Source organism: Athene cunicularia (genome assembly GCF_003259725.1).
Source record: "Athene cunicularia isolate RWA chromosome 12 unlocalized genomic scaffold, athCun1 chr12_part1, whole genome shotgun sequence".
In the NCBI taxonomy this organism is placed as follows: Eukaryota; Metazoa; Chordata; class Aves; order Strigiformes; family Strigidae; genus Athene; species Athene cunicularia.
In genome coordinates this window covers 1,122,985-1,144,005 of record NW_020799116.1, presented here as the reverse complement: position 1 = coordinate 1,144,005, position 21,021 = coordinate 1,122,985, and the positions used below count along the sequence as shown (strand labels likewise).

Sequence of the window (21,021 nt, the reverse complement as noted above, 5' to 3'; positions counted from 1 at the left end):
TGCCGCGTGGGCCCCCCCGACCGCGGAGCGCTGGGCTTGGGCGAGTCGGGGGCAGCTCAGAGAGCAGCAAACCCCCTCCCAGCCCTCCCTGCACTCACAGCTGCGGGCAAAAGGTGGGATTTGGACGGCCGCTGCTCCCGGCGGCGGTGCAGCCGCCTCCTGCGCGGGTTGGGTGCAGCTCGGGACCAGCGTCGGATCCTAACGGGCTTTAAGAGCGTGGGAACCAGGTCTCGAAGCGGGCTGAGCTCCCCTGGTACTGCAGGCTCCTCGCCGGCTCCAGGCTGCTGCTGGGAAGCACTTGGGTCAAGGAGTAATTTTTTTTCCTGTGGGTTTTGTTTTTTGTTTTTTTTTTTTTTAAAAGTTAGCATCTCGGTTACAATTTTAAAAAATCAGGCTTTGACTGCGGGGAGGGTAGAGCCGGCTGTCCTTGGGGTTACCCAGACAGAGCGCCCTGCTGGGTCAGAGTAAACCATAAAGACATCTTACACCTGCATTGCCCCGAGCTGACTTGTTAATTGTGCTGCTCTGGGCTACAGCAGATACTGGCCTGAGGCTGCGGATTTCGGGGCTTTCCAAAAAGCTGAGCTGGAAGCAGAAAGGGAACCTCAGGCCTCCCCCCGGTCTGCAGCGGCTGGGGAGCTGACACCATCCACAGCAGCACCAAGGGGCTGCAGCCCCCCCTCCACAACCTGCACGGCAGTTTAATACCTCCTCACCTTTCCCATCTCACCCTCGGAGGGACGGCACTCACCAGTGATGCCCCCAAACCCGCTCTGTTCAGAAAACATAACTTTATTATTAGTTGCAATATACATTGTATTCCTTTAAGAATCCTAAACTCGTATATGGTTTTTCCCACTGAAAATACATGTGTATGTATATATGTTTTTATATATGTATATATATATAAGTGTATTGAACTGGAACACAACAAGAGAGACAAGCTCGGAAATCACTTGGAAAAGTAAATGTGCTCTCAGCGGGTTTGTGCTGGCAGTGCTGAGGTGAGTGATATAAAAAGAAGAGGCCAAACAGAAAATGCGGTGGGTTAGGCGGTGGGGGGCGGCCTCAGCGCTACGGGTGGTGGGATGCGCGGTGCTTACACGTCGCTATTGCTCGGTCGCAGAGCGGTCCCTGGCGTGGCCGGCTGTGCTCCCCGCAGACGGTACCTGCCGCCTCAAAACAGTTTAATTACGTTTCCTCGGCAGCGGCTCTGCTCGGGACTAATCTGGGCAGGAAGAATTCCTCTGGGGGATGATGAAACCTAACTGGGTCAGTGTAAAGTAGCTTACGGGCAGAGTAAGGGATCAGCAACAGCAGCGAGAGCTGAGCTGCGCGCGCTGGGCTGCAGCTGGTGGGAATCGGCAGCTCGAATGACCGGGGCTGAGCTGCCCCTGCCCCTGCTCCTTCCCTCTGCGCCCATTTCCCCACCTGCCCCGGGCTCAGCAGCCGGCCTGCAGGCGGGTGCTGCCGCAGCCTTTGGGGCTCTTTTGGGGCAGGTTTCCCTGTGTTCATTTCCTCAGAAGGTAAACTCTTCAGAAAACTGGCTGCGAGTGGCAATAAACTGCAGTGCCAGGGCTTGGGGCTTATTTGGGTGGTTTTGTTGCTGCTGTTCTTTCAACTTTTTGTTTGTTAACCTGATTTGCAAATAGAGCTTCCCCAGGCCACATGCCACTGCTGAGCTTAGCTAGGCAGAGGGACAGGACTCCCCTGGGTCAATGTAACTGGTTTCCTTATGTTTCTGCTGGGCTGCAGAGGTTTCTGGGGCGAAAGGACACATTTGAGCAAAGGCACTGACCACGGACCTTCCTCTGCCTGAAGCCAGGTTGGAGGGAGCAGACGGGCTCTGACCTCCCTGCTGGAGGGTCGCGTACCCCCACAAAGTGCTTGTCAATTTGGGAAAGGATGTAAAGAATGTGAGCACTGATTAACTCCTGACTTCCTCGGGAAAAGTGCTTTCAAAAATCCCATCCTTATCATCCTGCTCCTACCCCCGCAACGTCTGTCACCACTGGAACACGCCTACTTGATTCCCCTTCCAGCTGAAGCAGAAGGTGAGGTTTTTCACCACTGTAGTGTTTCTCTTGCTGTCTTTCCCCAGCAGCATGTGGCAAGGAGGGATCTTGCTCGGAGAAGTTGCAGCAAGGCAGGCTGCTGGATGATGCAGAGCAGGGCCTGTGCGTCGCCTCCTTCCCACAGCAAAGTGTCCCCAGAGGTGTAGCAGGGGCTGGTGAGCACAGCTGATTGCACTGGAATTGTACTTGAATCCAAAGCTGGTGTTGCTGGAGAATGACAGCACGTTCCTCTCTTCAGAGGCAAGAAAATACAAAGTGTGAAAGTGCCTGGATCGACCTGTACAAAAGCTTTCCTGACCCAGGCCCCTTCAGGAGTCACGAGGCCATCACCTGCGTCTACACATCCTTCAGCCGAGCAGCCCCAGCCCAGATTCTGAGGGTTATTGCACAGAGGCCCCGGTCTGGAATCTTGCCAGAACTGGTTCCAAAGGGAGGAGAGGCGGGTGACCCCCGACTGGCCAGGTGGGATCCAGCCCTGGGGCTGCTCTGGCCCCGCGGGCGGTGCGACGCTCGCGGGGGTCTTGCAGAACTGAGGGAGAGGCGCCGCTCAACCCCAGCAGGGTCAGGAGGTGCCCACAGAGCCAGGCTGCGCTGGCTGCACGGCTCCGGCCCCGCATCCGCCTCCAGAGCCTTTGCTCCCGCCCTGCAGCTGCCAGAGCCGAGCGGCTCCAGGACCGGCTTGGCTGCACCCCGGTGCGGGTGCTGGGTGGCGGGGTGCCCCCTGGTCTGCCCAGCCCTCAGCTCCTGGCTCTCCTGCTCCTCCGGAGCCCCGGGGGCAGCTGGGCCGGGATCTCTGCCCACGCTGTGGGGCTCCTGCTAACCCGGTGGACCGTGAGGACCCCCACAGCTAATCCCCACCCACCAGATGCTCTGTGCTTCTCTCTAGCATTATTTTCAGGACATTTTCCAACTGATGAAGGAAAACAACAGATTATGACTGTGAAGTTATGGTGAGAGGACTGGATCCCGGTAGGACAACCCGATTCCTTGCCAGGAGAAAGAACAATTAACCCCTTCTTTAGACTCTCCTCCCATTTCTTCCCAGCCACCTCTATATACATCATATATTATATTACTATATTCTCTTATAACTTTGACTTTGCTTTTTCAGTTTCAGTAGAGCAAATTATTAATTCCAAAAGAATAAAAAAATGGGGGGGGTGAGGAAGGAAAAAAAGCAGCCCCTAGGAATATTTACATAGTAGTTCATTTTACAGAAGAGACAAGGCTTGGCATTGGGGGAAGCGTGGGTTTTGAATGTGCTAAGTGGGTTTGAGTCCACATTCGTCCTCTCCCCACTGGGCTCGTGCTCTGATGATGAAAACTAAAGAGCTGTTCAACCCCCTTTGGCCGAGTGCACACTCAGGGAGGCTGTGCAGGGGCGGGGGGGGCGCTGTCTTTATGGTCTCTCCTGGTTCTGTTTGAAAAGGGCCGTATCCAAAGGGCTCTGGCCGTGGAAACCAGCATCCCAGCTCCATCTTTAGCCTCCTCGTTACCCAGCACCTTCCTCACTGCTCTCCTCTCAAGGACCAGGGCTTTTAAGGTACTGGATGGTGGGGACAGGGAAGGGCCTGTACACACCTGGAATCAGAACCATGAAGTGGAAGATACTGACTTCTTTAACATACCAAAAATTATTGCAGTATAAATACACCCCTGTCACCCCAGCGCAAGCAGAGAAGGGGGGTGGTGGGGGAGGTTTGGTGGGTGGGGGCATTTCAGTCCAGTCACCCGCTCTGGAAAGCTTTGAGGGCTGCTCCCACAGCCACCAATTCTTCTCCAGAGTAGAGCAATGGCCGTTTACATCAGCAAATGCAAAATGCCCCACCCTGTGCCTCTCCCCCCACCTTCCCTTATCTTTTTCAGAGAGACTTCTATTAAGAAAAGCATCTATTCCCAGAAAACCCCAGTAAGAGCTGCAAAACCAATTGCTCTTAAGTATGGCTGGTTTCCCCAGCTGCTGAGACCTTCTGGCCAATCCACGTTAGTATTTCTGTGAAGACAGAGGTAGAGACCTCAGGCAGCTCTTTGTGGAGGGCATGATAGGCTTCCTCATACACCTGCAACCAGGGAGAGAGCGGAGATTAGCACAAGGAAAAAAAAAATCTGCATGAACAAACCAGTCTTCAGTCCCCTCTTGTCAACACCCACAGGTCCAACACGTCCTGCCCACACCTTGTCAGGCTTCTGTCCTTGTGGCAGGTTATGAAATCAGAGCGATGCCAGTGGCGGAAGCAGGAAGGCACTGGCATTGCAGCTTGGCACCCTGCTGCCCTTTGGGAAGATAACTGTGTCCCAGCACCAGCTATTTCTTGCTTCTTACCCTACTAAGGAGGAGGAAATACTTATCATGCCCTTGGAGTTTAAAGGACAATGGGGGATGTTCCCATCATGCCTTGTGCAATTTTAGTCCTTTTACGCCCAAACCATCCAGTTATTTTTCCAATGACCAAAGCTTTCCCCTGGTTTCCTTGTCTCTCTTTCAGGCTCATTCATGTGCTAACAATTGGTTATTCAGCTGTCACTCTCTTGAAACAAGCAGATGTGAAGTGGCTTTTGCTGTGGGGTGCTTTGGAAGGGCCCTCCCTCTACCTTTATGTGCTGAGGCGTGAGATAAGGTTGGTGCTCACACAGTTGGTGTTGTCCAGAAGAGCTTTTGGGGTCAGCACTGTACCTGCTTCTGAGCCTCCCCCTACTGCTGCATCCAGCTGCATCCTGCCCATGAGACCCGCCAGGTACACAGCCACTGCTGGGTCAGGGCTCAAGACTGGTTGTAACTGGTGAGAGGCCACCACGCTGTGCCCAGGGAGGGCTGCACCGGGGCCACCTCCCGGGGAAGAGGGCTGTGACCTGCTCCGTCTCACCTCTGCGGAGCGCAGCAGGCTCCCCCCTCACAGTCACTCATGCTCAGGCAACCACTGACAGGATAATACCCTAAAAATCAAGAAAGCAAGATGACCTTGAGCGTTTTGTCCTGACTCTGCACTGTGTCCATCAGTAAATATGACCCTTTGATGTCGCAGAGCTTGTCAGAAGAGCCGTGTAGCACCAGGATGGGCAAAGTCAGCTTGGGCAGAGCTCGCTCGATTCTGGCAATGGCGTTCATCAGCTGGATGACGAAGGAGACCTTCATGCCGCCATGGTAAACCAAGGGATCGGAAGTGTAAGACTCCATCTGGCAGGGAGAAAGAGGTAATTTAAGGTTAGCAGTATTTCATGCGGGAAAGTCAAAGCAAATCAGCCTGGCAGTGAGGAGTCTCTCCCCTTGGCCTGCGCAGTCGTTTCCTGCTCTCAGACTCGGGTCGAGGGCTCTCCTGTGCCTGCCCAGAACTGCTCACGCCACCTGGCCTGCTCCCTGCTGCATGTAGAAAATATTCAAGCCAAAACTTTCTGCAGGCAAACAACCAGTGTCAGACAGAGACTCTTTCTGTGGGGGCATCTGCCTGCATTTTTCTCCTCTGTCATGTCCTTCTGTCACTCAGACATGACACCTCTTCTGCAGAGGGTTCTTCAGACTGCATTGCTTAAAAGCTGATGTTCTCTGGGTCCTTCCCATCTCTGCTGAGGGCTCTGATGTTATTCTTCTTCACCTTCTTTCCCTGGGGATGAAAACCATGACCTAGCCCTACAGATGACCATCACATCCGACTGAAAAGCTGAGGAGTCCTCTCTGGGTACAAAATGTGCACAGCTGAGGCAGCAATGATGGGGGGAAAAAAAAAAAAAGTCAACAACTTGCTCAGCCAGACTGTGAGAGGATAAAAATGTTTCTGCTGGTGCAGAAAGTTGCTAGGAACGAGTAGTTACCGCAGCAGGCAAATCTACAGTAAATATTTGTATACTGTACGTGGAGGCGGCCCACACAGCCCCTGCCAGCTCAATATTTGCCAGAATGCTTTGATTAGGGGTTGGTCTCTGGCGCAGCCTCCAGTTTCTCCCAACCCTGGCAGATGTTTATAGAAATGATGGTTATTTATAGGTTAGCCAAAAAGAGTCTCCTTCTCTCCTCGCAGGCAGTGGGGTCTGTTCGCATCCTCGAGGCCCTGCTGCTGTGGCACACGCCTGGCCTGAGGGGACGGGGGTGGCAGGTGGCCCATGTGTAGGCACGGGACGGAGGGGGCTGCCTGTCCCTGCGGAGAAGCCAGGAAGGCTTTGAGGTGGATTCTGCATTCATCTCCCTGTGAGATGAGAGTATCAGGGTGACAGAAGGGCATACACGGTTCGGGGGGGGACACGGACCTTCCCGGCTGGGCACTCATTTGCCGGAGGGTGTAAAGCCACTTCCCCCCTCGTCATCTCAAGTATGTTGGAGCACGAAGCACTGGAAGACGCTGCTGGCAGCAAGGCATGCTGGTGCTCACAAGTCTTTCCCCGTCACCTTCTTGCTTCCCGTCCCACCATCTCCTGCTGCTTGAGCCCGAGTGCAGCAAAGGGAAGGGGTGGGTGGGATTTTGAGACTATTAGGGGCTGGCACCCTGCAGGCCCAGCCCACAGCGCTGAGGGTGGTCCAGGCAGTGACAGCTGTAGAGCTACCCTAGTTTGTGCTGGAGTTGGACCAAAGAAATGTAAGTTGTAGGACCCTTGGCTGCGGCGGATTTTTCTAGTATTTGTTTAAGCCCATCGCTGTGTTTTGGCCTCATGGCTACTCTGAAGCGAGGGGCGGTTTCTGGCAGGGCGACAGGTAGTGATCTCTCACCACATACTAGGATCTCATGCGTAGTATCTCCCTGTCATAGAAGCAAGTGCCATGCACGTGGAGGGTTTGGAAAACACTGTAAGAGGCCACTGCAGACCTGAGCTTGTGGTTAAGGTAAAAGAATCCATTCTTCAGACACGCTGAGCATCCTCTGCTCCTGCTAAAGGCTCTAGGAAGCAGAGAGGCTGAACAGCACACGGTCCTTGGGCTCCACACGGACCCTCCCGGTGCCAACCAGCTCGTTGGTGCAGAAACCTCCACCCACATCCTCCATCCCCTGCACCACTCAGCCCGCCTGCCTGCCATACCTTCCCTCCTCTGCAAAGTGCTTCGCAAGGGCAGGAAGCTGCTTGTGTTTCCAAAGAAGCAGCCTCTCGTGAACGTGCTCGTGGAAAAAGTTCCGCTTTGCCTTCCAGCACACCAGTGCCTGGGGTGGTGCTTCTAGCTCCTGTTGACAGCTGGGTGTTCTCTGATATTTTCAGCCAAACGTGTTGACTTTTCACCCGCATTATGAGCAAAACCACTGTGTTGCACTGGCTACTCTGCAACTGGCCTCAGCCTCATCTGGGAGTTACTTGTCTGGGTCTATGTCACAGCACTGTGCTAAAGCAGCGCAGCTTTGAGATGGGTTTCTTTTATTTTGTACGGGTTTTTTTTAATTGAAGGCAACAAGTTAAGGACTTTGCAGAGGAGGGAATCAGAAGGGGTGGGTGGATGGATTGACAGAAATTTTCTTACCATGGAGTAAAACAATGTTGATGAATTCATGTGAGCTGCCCCCCCCCCACCCGGCCCCATAAATGCTAAGAGAATGACCTAATGGGTTTCTTTCTTTTTCCTGTTCTTTTCTGACAGAACAGGGATTTTTGAGCTACCGAGCAGCCAACAAATATTTTTGTGTAGATGATGAGAGGGGAAAAAATAATAACCCAATCCCAAGCCAGATCAATCAGGCCTGCGGGGGGACTAGCCTGTTCCCAGTCAATGAACAGGAATCTCTGTCAGAGTTAACGGTCAGTGGATGGGGCGAGGGCAAAGCAGCAGCTTGCTGGGGAAAGAGGGAAAAGACAGGGAACGGCCTTTATACTCCGCAAGCTACAAACTGCAAATCCTGCAAGCTCAGAGCTCCCACTGGCTCCGAGCCAGCGGGTGCGAGCGGGTCAGGGTGACCCCGGGAGCCTGTGGCTGCCTTCAGCCACGCTCCGGCAACGGCCCTGCAGAGGCCTCACAACTGCTCTTGTTTCTCTTGATGTAATTCTAGGACAGAAGAACCATCAGGGCTCCTGCTGCACTACATTCCCCTGCTTAGACATCTCCAACTTCCCTTTGCGTTTTGCAGAGCAATAAATTAATTCTAAGGTAATTGCAGCCTCATCCTATGTGGACTCTGCAGGAACAAGTCTAAAATTCCACCGAAATCAACGGCTGCGAACAAAGCTTAGTGGGGTGAAGGGGTGCCCACCCCTGTGATGTAATTCTCCCTTGGAATAACAGGACTGGGGGTTTAAGGTTGCTTCTTGCTCACTTTTGTGTCTCTTGCATTTGCTATAGCAAACATCTCCGTGCCATCCTGCGCCTCAGTCCCTCCGCCCCGAGGACAGCCTGCTGGGAACACAATCGCATCAGGAAATTCTTGGATCGAGTCCCAAAAATATTTCTAGAGAATAGAAAGTTGGTCTGGCAGGAGAATGTGTTTAACATATAAATAATGGATGTTTCCAGCACATTGTGTGCTTTGAGGCTGCCCGTCTTGAGTCCAAGAGGAGGGTGGAGTGTGTGTTAGAGGCAGCCAGAGGACCGAGATGCTGTGTTGGCTTCAGTCAGTGCCTGGAGCCTCAAATCCTGCAGTTTGAGGCTGGTCAGGAAAGCACTTTACATCACAATCCACAGCTGCCATGCCAGCTGCGTGTTCAGTGCAGGTGTGCAGGCAGCACAGCCAGGAGGGCTTTGTGGTCTCATTTTGAGGACTGCTCCATTATCTGCGGACTCTAACAGAGCGGACCTACGGTTTTATCCACTGCAAAAGGCTTTCCCTTGCTCCATGGAAAGGGCAGAGGAAAAACAAAACTCTTGAGACTTGGAGCATCATAGAGCAAAGGGAACAGGAGCCAATATTTGGGTAGAAAGACAACACAACAGCATTTATTATAAACTCTGTCCCGTGGCTGCTGTGGTGATGCCTACCATGACCTCACCACGGAAATGCTCACTCAATACTGTGCTCCCAATTAAGGGATCTCACTGACACTTTCCTAAATGCGTTACTATTATTCAGGATGTCCTCACATCCTCACTTTTCTCCTGTAAAGATATTTAATGCAGCATTACCATCTTCCAGCAGAGGCTCCAGCTGTCAGAGGTGGATTTAAAACTGCCACCCTTAAGGACCAGCTGCAGCACCAGTCAGTGTGGAAGCAAAGCCCCACATGTCCCAGCCACGCTTACTCTTCAGGTGACACTCTCAAATTCCTCTCCTCCTCCAGAGCACTGATTGCTTTTAGCCTCTAAACACAAATGCAGAAGTGAAAACTTCCCTCTGTGTGATTTAGTGAATTGATTGCCTAATTTAAACCTTTTCTATGAATTATATGCAACAAGTTATGGCAGCTGAATGAAATTTAAAAAGGTTTCTATAGCTTGACTGGAATCAGCCTTCTTCCCAAGTCTGTATTTTGTGCAGCCTTAAGAACAGATATCATATGGTGCATCAGTGGATGCACAAGAACTCACTCCATGCGAGTCCTGACAGTTTCCTAGAACCTATTCTGTCTGCCTTTTCTCTGCTCCTTGAATCCTTCCACCTCCAACTCAGTGAAATGTTATGCTCTGGTCACAGATGAGTCAACTAAAAGTCGTTTGATCAAAAAAACTCTTTGGCAGAGCCAAGAAACAACCCTGAAAGCCTTGAGGCTAGCCTGGGAGACTTTGCTTTCCAGTTTACTGACTGGGTGAGTCAAAGAGGTGGGATATGCCGAGGCTGAATGCATTGCTTGACATCAGCTTTGCTCCTGATGCTTTCAGCTTCAGCTCTAATGCCAGTCGAGCTGCCTCCCCAGAGGAAGGCAATTTATTAACTTCTACTTAAGATCTGAACCACTGCATGAACAGCAGGAAAAATTACAGCAGCTGTCAGTGAGCTTATGTGGGAGCACAGGAACAACCGACCACTACGGCAGCGAAGCGCTCTCTTTTGAGACACCCTTGGGTGCGCCTTTCTATCATTCAAGTTGATTTCTGAAATGCACCAAGTTCTGGGTCCAGCCAAAGCACCTTCATTCACTTACAGTTCTTGCCTCCCTCCTTTCACTCCTCCCACAAGAGTGAGAAGGAAAACCCTCGTTAAGTGTCGTTGCAGCAGTTGCAATGACGTCAGGTTTTGCCAGTGATAGCAACAGTTACTACTAGGAGTGGGTACGAATGGGAGAAGAGTCCCAGGCTATGGTGACACTACCAAAACTTCACCCTGGAACAGTTCCAGGCACAGTCACCCTGGTGGAGCTGGAACTGGGTGTTAGAGCGGCTGCTTCAGCGCAGCTGGGTTCAGTGTTCTCAGGCGCAGCAAGAAATCATCGTTTGTTTGGAAAGGCCAGCGTGTGATCCAGGAGGCCTTGGAGCGAGGTTTTGGGGGCAAGCATGCTCTTTTCCTCTGCTGGAATGCAGTCAGCACAACATGATCCTGGTCTGCAAGCAGCAGAACCCATCTCCAGGACTGTAGGGTTTTGTGCAGTTTCACGGCAAGGAGCAGGGTTGGAGAAATGGACTTTAGCAGCGGGTTTGTAACCTGTGCGAGCTGGGTTTTGCCACTGCAACAAGCGGTGGTGGTGCAGCACAGACAGACATGGTTCCCACGTGCCTCCCCGCGCAACCACAGCACAGGCCTCTGCTCTGTCCTGTACCCAGAGGCCCCCAAAGGGAAGATAGCTGATTTCCCACAGTCTCCTGCTGTGTGCGGTCAGTTCCACTGACTTCAGCTATGTTTCACCTTTTTACACCAGCATAGATCTTGCCCTCATGATTTAGCAAAACACTTGTTTTTTTTCTTAAAGAGAAATGGCAGGACTGGGACAAGGTACTGACTATGCAGTGACTTTAAATGGCATTAAGGTTCTCACCTCCTTCTTGTTCCGGGAAATTGCATTTGGATCTATCGACCCCAGTGACAGGTTTGGGAGAACAAAGTTGAGCACTTTTGCTGCAAAAACCTGTGGGAGAGGAAAGCAAACAGCTGAAGAGCTAGTTAGAGCAAGAGAGGTAACACACAGGGCCAAATCCTGAGCTGGTGGGAATCAGCAGGGAGGTTAAATAGTTGAGATATGTCAGCTGCGGCTGGAGAAAGACCTGTCCTATATTTAAAACATTTGTCTTAAAGTGTTTAAATGCTCCCGGGATCAGGGAGTGGGTGTGCTAGTCTGAAATGCCATCAGCTGCCCGTCCACAGGAACACCACAACTTCACTGTACTTTGCCTCTTTCTCAACTTGTAAAAAGGCCTCAGTTAAGCACTTTGTCAGGAAAAGCCATTTCCAGCCCTTGGAAGGGCCGGGGTTTGTTGTTTTGCTGCCACAGCTCTGATGTCAGCCTGCAGTGCCTAAGTGATGTTCGGTGCAATGTGCAGCAGTTGCCTAGGCTGCACTCTTTTTCATAAGCATGTTCTCCAGGGAACCTGTAAATAAACAGCAAAATGTGCATGCATTGGCTAAGGCAATCCGTTGCTCACTTGTCTCCTGGGAATGAAACCCAGCAGCATTCAGCAGCCCAGGCTCGGACCCGCTGGCAGGGGCAAGGGTAACATCTCTCACTCCAGCAGTGCCCCAAGCACATTGACACCAGGGTTCTGCTCTGATCGCTGTCTTTAATTAAGTGATCACCATTAAATCAGAAAATATGCAAAGAGTGTTTGTAGGTCTGGTTTATGGCCCTTTCGTGTTCACAGCCAACACCTGCAGGTAGGCTGTCACCTGTTTTCTTTTCTGCTGGTGTGTAATCACTGCTGAAGCGCTCCCTAACGTTTCAGATCACGGGTGATACACGACAGAGTAACTGTGGTATCAGAGAAGAACACAAGGCTGAGGTCAAAGTCGTTTGAGAGTGAAAAGCAGTGAAGGCTCACAGATTTGGAAACACGTCTGTGCTTTGGGGTGGCTACAGCCAGTGTCACTGTCAGGATATGGACCCCTCACTGACACTGTGTCAGCAAAATTAACTTCTGCTGAGGTCTCTGGAGTGAGGCTAGTAAAGTAACACAGCCACACCAATGCAAGTATGGGCTTATGGCACATCTTTGCACTGGTTAAGCTAGCCAGGCTCACTTGACTAAGCTGAAAAGTCTCTGCAAGAGATGCTGTGGTGAGCTCCCGAGGTCTGGCTGAGGGCAGTGAACAGTGTTACCGGGGAGATCAGGGATATGGTCTGACCTGTGTATCAGACACGATGTCTCTGTACCTGGATAACAAACCAACTCCTATCTGTTTGATGACTAACATCTCTGCTAAACCAGACAGACCAGAGCAAAGCCAAAAGAAGAGATTTTAATATCGTACTTTCTCCCAGTTAGACTCTATCTTTAGAAGCAGTCCTCTGCACTGTTGGTGGGTGCAGATTGAGGCTGAATGACTGGGACACGCTCAGGTAGTGGAACAACATGATGTCCAGTTGGGTTACAAAGCAATAGATCAGCAAGAGGCAAAATGGAAAACCCAAAAAATGAAAGAATATTGTGTACTGAGTCCTTAAGGAACAGGCTGAAGGTTAGTGGAGGATTAATCACTATGGAGTATTTCCTAAGAGGCTGTCCTGCCCACCTGATTTCACAGCATTCAACAGCAGACATGTAGTGGGAGATATTATTTTACCCTTACTCTGCTCTTTGCCAGCATATGTGACTCCCATCTCTTTGCATCCTCTGAAATGTTGAAGATTCAGAGCTGAATTTTGTCCAGATTAGTTGAGAAGAAAAGGGGGAAGGCAGCAAGATCCCTTCCTCTCCAGTGGATGCTTCTGCCAGGACACAAGATCTACAGGGCATTGCTGAAATCGTGTTTCTGCACAGAGCAGAATTTTATTTTCCCGCACATAGTCTGCAAAGGCACTGTGTTTCTGCTGCTGCCAGGGCTGGTTCAGAAGCAAGGGAAGGTATTTCTAAGACAGCCTGAAGGACCCAGTGTGTAATCTGGATCACTGTTATTGTTGCCTTGAGCCTCATTTGTTTAGGCCAAGGTAAATTCTTGCTCAGCTGGAAAATTCCCCAGCAAAGGGATGAATGCAATGGTCCTTGGGAAATGGCCCAGGGCCGAGAAGAGTACCAGTTCCAAGGGAAAACCAAAGCCTTTGTGCCTCAGAGGCACAAACACCAATCAAATGGTTTTTGGCTCTCAGAGGAAAAAAAAAGCACACAAGTGTTTTCAGCTCAGCTTTATGGGAAAAGGTGGTTTAGTCAGGAATACTCTGCCTGTTTTCACTCATTCCTCTTGCAAATACCTTTTCAACTCCAGGACTGATTTCAGCTAAATTTGACAGAGCAGAGATATTTCAGGAATAATTAATTTTTTATCAATATTGAGATGCAACAATAGATTTGAAAGAGCACTTGTATTACTGCATGCGAGAGATTCTGTAGGAAAGAACCTGTATAAACACCTCCAAAATACTTCAGTTAGAGATTAGGGTTTCCTACGCCGAAATAAAGCAACAATCTGGTAGAGATCTGCAAGAAACCAGACTACTAGTTCCCACAGAACTGGCGACTCCTTATTTCAGAAGTGGTTTAGCATCTAGCCAAAGGTGCACCTCTAGAAGAAGGAAAATCCTTCTGTATCTTCCTTGACTGAACCAGGAACAGAAGGCTAACAATGTCTCTCAGATTCAGACCCTGTATTATTTTTTTTTCTTAATATTTATTCTTTTTTCCTTTCCAAAGTAAGAAAAAACAAGGGCACTGGTGCTAACGGGACCCTTATGCTGAATCAGGTCTAGCCTCACCTGGGACAAATCAGCTCCCAGACCCCTACAAGCGTGCTTTGGTGCTCTGACTCCTATTTAAATAAGTTTTCCCAGGCTGGCTGACTTCAGGATTCACTTCCCCTCTGAAAAGTAGGTGGGACTGTGGGGGAGAAACTTAAGAAGGAAAATATTGCCTGGCATCCAGGTGGTGCAGATCTCAGCAGGGTTTTGCATTTTAAGGCCAGAGATCTTAACACATTTCCTTCAGTGGAAGAGTGAGGTGATTAAAAAGCACCCTTTGGTGCCTGTAACGATTTGAGGTCAGTAGATGGCTTTGGCTACAGCAGAAGGTGTGACAGGATTACACTGGAAAGTGAGGCAATCTGTTTCCTTTCTCTCAGAAGAAAAAAAAAGCAAGAGAAACAGCTTAGAAGTAGACTAAAACAAGAATCATGCCCTACGAGAAGAGTCTAGGGAGAAAGGATAAAGGAACGAGTCCTGTGGGAATGAGATGGTCTGCTCTTCCTGCTGGCTTAGCTGGTCCTTCCCTTTGCTTCCAGCTTCTTGTAGGATTGTTGTTTATTCTTTTAAAAATCAAGACAGGAGGGGAGAGCTGAGGGTCAGTTGCCTTGCAGAGCCTCCCTAGGGAAGGACAAACTGGGCAATGAAATTTGGATCAGAAATAGCTCTGGAAGGGAGATGTGAATGGGAGGGGGTAAAGCCTAAATGCCAACTGAACGAGATGGGCTGGACAAGCACCAGCTACGGTACCAGGCCAAAGAGACGCTGCTGGGGCAGTGATGCTTTAGCTGGAAGCTTCCTTTGAGTCTCATGAAGGATTCCTGGGACTCAAGAGCACTAGTTTTGTTTAGAAATTGGTCATCCCCCAAACGCTAAAAATAACCCTGGCCTGACTTAGCCAGCAGCCTGTGTTGCAACTATACCAGACTCTGTATGAGTCAGGAAGAAAACTGTAGGAGAGGAAGGGAAAGGATGGCACTGTGTGGGCTGCCACAGGGTGTGGTGAAGAAAGCACAGTCTGCTACCACCTCCCGAGGTAGCATCGTTATCTGACTCTCGTTTAAATAAGCTTTTCTGGACGAGTTCAGGATTCACTTCCCCTCTGAAAAGTAGGTGGGACTGTGGGGGAGGCACTTACTTAGCAGAGAAGTATTGCCTGGCATCCAGGTGGCACAGACCTCAGCAGGGTTTTGCATTTTAAGGCCAGAGGTCTTAACGCGTTTCCTGCATCACAAGAGCGAGGTGACTAAGTGCAACGTGAGATTGCTCTTACCTTGATGGGAGTGGCGACTTCTGGGCTGGCTACCACTAAAGGAGAGATTAACAGCATGCCTGAAAACTCACTGGGTCTCTCACTAGCTGTCAGAATGGAGATGGCTCCTCCCTGCAACGCAAAATAACAGCCCACAGCTTAATACAGGTGTCAACATCTCCTTTGCACAGTAATCCTGTTACTGGAAGGGTTTTAGTCCAAACAAACAAATTATTTCTGCCCCGGTGAGAGCACAGCATGGTCAGCGAGGGAGGCTGGAGGCGTCAAGGCACTACAGGTGTCTGGGTCTGGGGGGGAGAAGAGCCCTGGTTTCTGTTCTCATGCTGTGAACCCTCACGCACACTGAACTCAGCTCTCCGTGCAATGTCCAGCGGCTCCCCAGGATGCCGTGGGGCCCCCTCAGTTAAAAGGACTAAGAAGAACATTTCTGAAGTGGTCGTTCAGGTGGGACTTGAAAAATAAGTTGAGACTCTGACAGCGTGACAGCCTGGTGCTGCGTTGGGGAGATGCCATGAAGCCAGGCTCGCTCCGCGCTTGTGGCACCGGTAACCTGGGCAACGGCAGTGCTGCCACCCGGCATGTGAAAATCTGCACTAATTACTGGAAGTTAAATATTTCTCCTCAGCGTCCCCAGCCCCTCAGCGCTGCGCCCAGGGCCTGACAGCAAACCCCCAGCCCATGGTTGGGAGCCGAAGGCCAGCCAGGCTGCGTGAGGACAGGGGCTGGTGGTGTGCGGGGTGGCGGACAGAAGGGATCTGGCTGGCTTGCTCGGGAAAATTTGCAGAGGATTAGTTGCCAAGGGAAATATTTGGTGAACTTCCACGCTACCGGAGAACCAGGGGCTTGTTAAATGGAGTAGCAGCAAGAAGCATCTCAAAGACCTCAGTGGGAAATTAGGTCCTTGTTAGAGCGGCTTTGGAGCGCAGCGAGCACTTCAGAGCATGCCGTGCCTTCTCATGCAGGAATGCCTGTTTATCCGAGCATGGGCTGAATCCCAAAGAACTTATTCATTTTCCTCTCCTCCGCGAAGGCAGGGAGAGTAGATCAATGACATCAGTGGGAATATTGCTAGCTTGAATAAAGGGATTTGGCCCGTGCTCTCGGAATCAGACTTCAGATCTGTTCACCAAATCAGTGCCTTTGTTTTTGCAGCCCTAATCCCTGGTACATTTTCCTGTTAGGCTGTTTAACAGAATGAGGCTACAGGGTATTTTTGTGCTTCAGCCCCTAGCTGCTCACAAAGCTTTGGAGGGCTTAACCTCCTGGTTACTGGTTAAAATGGAAGAAGCCCAATGCTGCAGGGAGGTGGTGGTGTGAATGAACGGTCCTATTAAAAAATAGGGCCACTGTTGCAAATGGCACTAATTAGGGCCGTGATCTGGGGAGAAAAGTTAAGGACTGACTGTACTCAAGACGGATCTTGTGGGGTAAGGCACGCTGGCAAATCAGTCAGGGAATGAAGCCGAAGGGAAGGTTGCTTGTGGTTTTCTTCCTGCTGCGGGCTGAGCTATCTCCTGCCATCTGCGAGAGTCCCAGCGGGAGGAACAGGGGACGGTGCTTACCATGGAGTGCCCCAGAATGAGAATGGGCAGCTCGGGGTGCTCTTTCTTCATGAGATCAATGTGCTGCAAGCTGTCCCTGATGAAGACGTGGAAATCTGAGACAACCATACGATCGCCCTCGCTCTGCCCGTGGCCAACTGTAGGGGAAAAGGAGAGCATGTGTCTGAGTCACTGGAAGCAGTGGTTGCAGGCGAGAAAGGCTTTAGCAGAAACATGCCTGTTGCACTGTTGCTGTCCTAGCCTGACCTCCTGCTGTCATCTCTCAACAGAAAGAGTGCTGCAGAAATACAGAGGAAGCACAGAGCTGTTAAAGAAGTGCCATACTGGCCACGATCTGAATTTTTTAAAAATAATCTTATATCCCCCTCTGTTTCTACCTGCTCTTCAAACCTGAGTGCTGATCTAATCCCAGCCTTCGACATCAGGTGAGGAGAGCAGAGGGGCTGCCTTGCCTTGCTGCAGAGAAGGTGGGTCAGTGCATCCTGGGAAATGGATTTTTGCCCCAGGGATCAGCTGCTGGAGGCCGGTGGCTCACTGTGCAGCAATAACTGCTGTGTCTTGGCAAGAAACAGAAAATTTCTAACTAGATATGGTCTCTATAAACTTAATGGGCCATGGACACAGCCTTTTCCAGTGCCTGGGTGTGCGGGGGCTTTGCAGAGCCCTGCCTTTTCTCACCGATACCCTGGAGCACTGGGTGGGCTGGAAACCTTCCTGCTAGGAGGTGAAGCTCTCAGCAGAGGCGGCCAGGTGTCGGTGGTTGCAGAAGCCTGTGGTGGGAAAGTATCAAGTGGCCTGCTCCTCCTAAACAAGTGCTAATGCAAGCTGTACTGCACCTGGATGCCGTTAGCTCATTCTGTATCTGGGAATTATCTTGTCTGATGAAGGGAAAGGGAAGGGAAAGGCTAAAACGGGAGATGGTGGGTTGCTATGGGAACAGCGGCATCCCTGGCAGAGGAGCCAGCATTGCCTCAAACACAGTCCCAGGCAATTCTGAGCTTGCAAAAGCTTGAAATTAATACCACCTTGGGGAAGTGGTTTGCATGTCTACCTGACCAGACGTACATGTTATTATCTATCACAAATAAGATTCTTCCTTAAAACCAGTCTCCTTGCTTGTTTCTGTTCCACGCAGGTTGTTAAGGAAAATTGTGAGAGGGAAAACACATCCCGTGTGTATGGGACAGGGAGTCTCAGACATCTCTCTCCCACTGTGTGCCTCCCTAGGCCTTCTCCAGTGGGAACCTAGGCAGACCTGAAGGCACAAAGGGGCAATAACTTGTCAAACGATGTGAAGTGCCTGATAATTGTTTACATGCTGGATGGTACCCCCTCTAGTGATCAGCAAAGCAAAGCATTGCCTACCCAGCCCGAAAGGTGCAGGCTTCTCACTTAGATCTGCAGTAGTCATACCAGAAGAAATCACTATGTCTAAACTTAATTTTCTTGCCACCCATCAAAAAAAAAATCACCTCGCAAATTAGTCAGAACTTCTAAATACACTACATCTAAGAAAAACTGAAAAAAACTTTTGCCCTGGCAGGTGCTCTCCAGAGCGGGGTCTCCTGGCAGTGGACACCGCCATCAGCCACGCTGTCTGCCAGGTAAACCCACAGATGTCAGCTGGTGGGTTATAAATAACGTATTACCAGTTCTGCTTCCCAGGCACACACTCCAGCTCCTGCCAAAACACGATACCTCGAGCATCCTCCGTGGGTCAGCGACCAGAAACAAATCAAAGAGCCAAATAAAATACAAGTTGCAATAACCTGCAGAAGTGAAGCCACGTGTGTGGGTAGTGGCTCTATTAACTTTAAACTGATTTTTATTACAGATGGAAAGTGAGATTTTGCCAGGTTTATACACGTCCAGTCCACTCTGTGGACCTCAAACGCACTATCTGTCTATTATTTAAACTTCAAATGTAGCAAGTTAATATGAGCTGAATAATCCAGAGAGAAGAGCATTTTCTCTTAGCACTTCTTTTTTCCTCTGGTGCTGCTTGCACTTGCTTCGACTATCACCTTCTCTGCAGTGTCTGTGGAAGACAGCTGAGCAAGCAGAAATAGCAACCCCCCGTGGCCCAGGTCCCTATATGGGCCGTGACTCACCAGTGTAGAGCTGTGAGGCTTTGCTATAATTTTGGATGAGACAGAGGCAGGTCTGGAAAGCCTCCTTGGTCCTTCAGCATGGAGAAAATCCCCTGGTCCTACCACGTAACAATGATGCTGCTCATAACAGGCAGTTACGACTGTGGAAGCCAAGAAATACTTGTGCAATAGCTGTGACAGGCATCTCATTGGATTTCTGCAGGGTTTGGTGGGGTTTTTTTTAATAACTTAATGAACCCACCTTTTGACCCTGCTTTTAACTACTGAAGTACTGCTCCCCACTCAGAGGGCACACAGCAGTGCTTGAGGAGCAGTTTGTCTGCACATATGGTAAAGGAAGGCCATGCCAGTCATTGCTGTGATACCATCCCTGCCCCTTGCACAAGGTTAGCCAGATGGCATTGCTGGGCTCTGTTCTTTTATTATTTTATTATTATAGAAACCAAACCTACTGCACCAGAGAATGAGTTTATTGCAAGCTTGAATCTCCCAGCTGGGAAAGCTTCAGGGTGAGGAACAAAGACCTCTTCTATTAGATGAAAGACATGAAGACCAAACATCAATGGAGTCAAGAATACTGACATGGTTTTCCCTGTTCTTTCGCCTTTAGAGCTGTTAAGAATGAAAGGTCAAGTTCATCCTTGATGTAAAGCTATTTGGGTTTTGCTGGGAATTAATCTGACACAACGGTTCCACAGTGCCAGTGGGTGCAAGAGGAGGGGAACTGCCTGCACCCAGGAACTGGAACTAACCAGAGGTGACACAACACCCAAGAGAAGCAACAGAGAAGTGTCATGAGAATCACAGCTCCATGAGTTCCTCATCACAACACTCCCCCTGGGGCCCCTGGCTTCAACAGGGCAGTGGGAGGTTATAGTCATGAGATGCTCATCTGTAAAGAGCTGTGGCTGCCAGGGCACATCCACATGACACACTTGGTTATCAACAACTGTCAAACAGGTTTCAAATCTGGCTTCCCATCCAGCTGGTGTGGTTCCCTGCCAGCACTGTGTGTGTGCAGCGAGCACAGCGATCGACCGTTTCAGGTTGTGTCCACTGAGATAACTGTGGACACTCTTTCCTAGATGCAAGCCTTTACAAATCAGAGTCCAAACCACACTTTTCCAGTTGCAAATCTAGAATTAGAAGGTCTAAGCCTCCACTTCCAACCAAACACACCACTGCAAAATAACATACTTTGCTCAAACAAAGTCTGAATAAAGGCTGCAGTGATCTGGCCTGATACGTCATAGCGATTAGGCCCTCTGTATTTTCTGCATGAGCTCTGCAGTTCTGGCACTGTAGAGACAAGAACAATAATTCATGATCAGCCAATCCTGTCGAAAGCAGGAATTCAGAGCATGATCTCACCTATTGTTGTAGATCCTCCAAAGCTACACACCTCTCTGGATGGAAGAATCCTGGCTGGCTGTGCAGGAGGACAAAGCTGAGGGTTCAGCTTTGAAGGTGTCAGAGCTCTGGGGGGTGTGTTATCGCCATGTACGTACCACTGCCTGCGTAATGGATCATGGGGCCCTGCAAATCCATACTTCCACAAGTCCCTCCATTCCCCAAATCCCCTTTTCTCAGTGCCGTGGGGCTTTGCTTTTGAAAACTACACCAAAGCAGCCCGACTCTTCAGCTGACATTGGCTCACACACCTGAAAAAAATGTGACATCCTGGTCAGATTGGAGATATGCTGGAAAAAAGGTAAATCAAAAGCACAGCGCAACTCGAGGCTCCCTTCCCTGCAGCAAAGGCCAAACGGGAACTGCCTGAAGAAACGAGCACCCCAGCTCTGGGCCTGAGGGGCACGTTCATTCAGACGAGGGAACTGTGCCGGGTCTCCACTGGCACGATGCTTTTTTCCTGGGGCTGTGGGCTCCCATCAGAGCTGAAGAAATCCGTCCTTAAATACACTAAATAAGACCAACAAAGCGTGAGGCAAATAGACAGCCTGGCAGTGCCCATCTCTGCACACCCTGGCACATCAGCACCTCCCCCGAGGCCCTGCAGGGATGGAGGAGCATGGCAGCATACCTTGTCCACCCTCAGACAGTTGCACAACTTTTTTTTCCAAATACCAACTTTTATATAACCCCCACACTACACATATTTCTTTCTCCTTCCAAGTGCCAGACCCTCCTGACAACGGCACAGCCTGACCCTGCATGCTCACGTGTGGACTGAATCACTCCTCAGAGCTGCGGAAGATGAGGTGACAGGGGAAATGCAGGGTCAAATGTTGATTTCAGCTATGCCGCTGTAAATTTACCGATCTCAGTGCTGTTTCTTAAAGCTTACAGTCATGGGAGAGCAGAAATTATGGGCTAATGTTGTTTTT

The 21,021-nt window shown here is 50.3% G+C and overlaps 1 protein-coding gene across 3 annotated transcripts in view; it reads right to left on the bottom strand.

The window, feature by feature from the left end:
- Positions 1-1,493: 1,493 nt before the first annotated feature.
- MGLL (monoglyceride lipase) overlaps positions 1,494-21,021 on the bottom strand; it is a 114,793-nt gene continuing 95,265 nt past the window's right edge. For all 3 annotated transcript variants that reach the window (XM_026857379.1, XM_026857378.1, XM_026857380.1), the window contains 5 exons: positions 16,566-16,702; positions 15,004-15,114; positions 10,884-10,973; positions 5,035-5,250; positions 1,494-4,135 (listed from right to left, as the gene is read on the bottom strand). In XM_026857379.1, the coding sequence (XP_026713180.1) occupies positions 4,010-4,135; positions 5,035-5,250; positions 10,884-10,973; positions 15,004-15,114; positions 16,566-16,702 (680 nt within the window). In that variant the 3' untranslated portion in view covers positions 1,494-4,009. The remainder of the gene's footprint in view (positions 4,136-5,034; positions 5,251-10,883; positions 10,974-15,003; positions 15,115-16,565; positions 16,703-21,021) is intronic.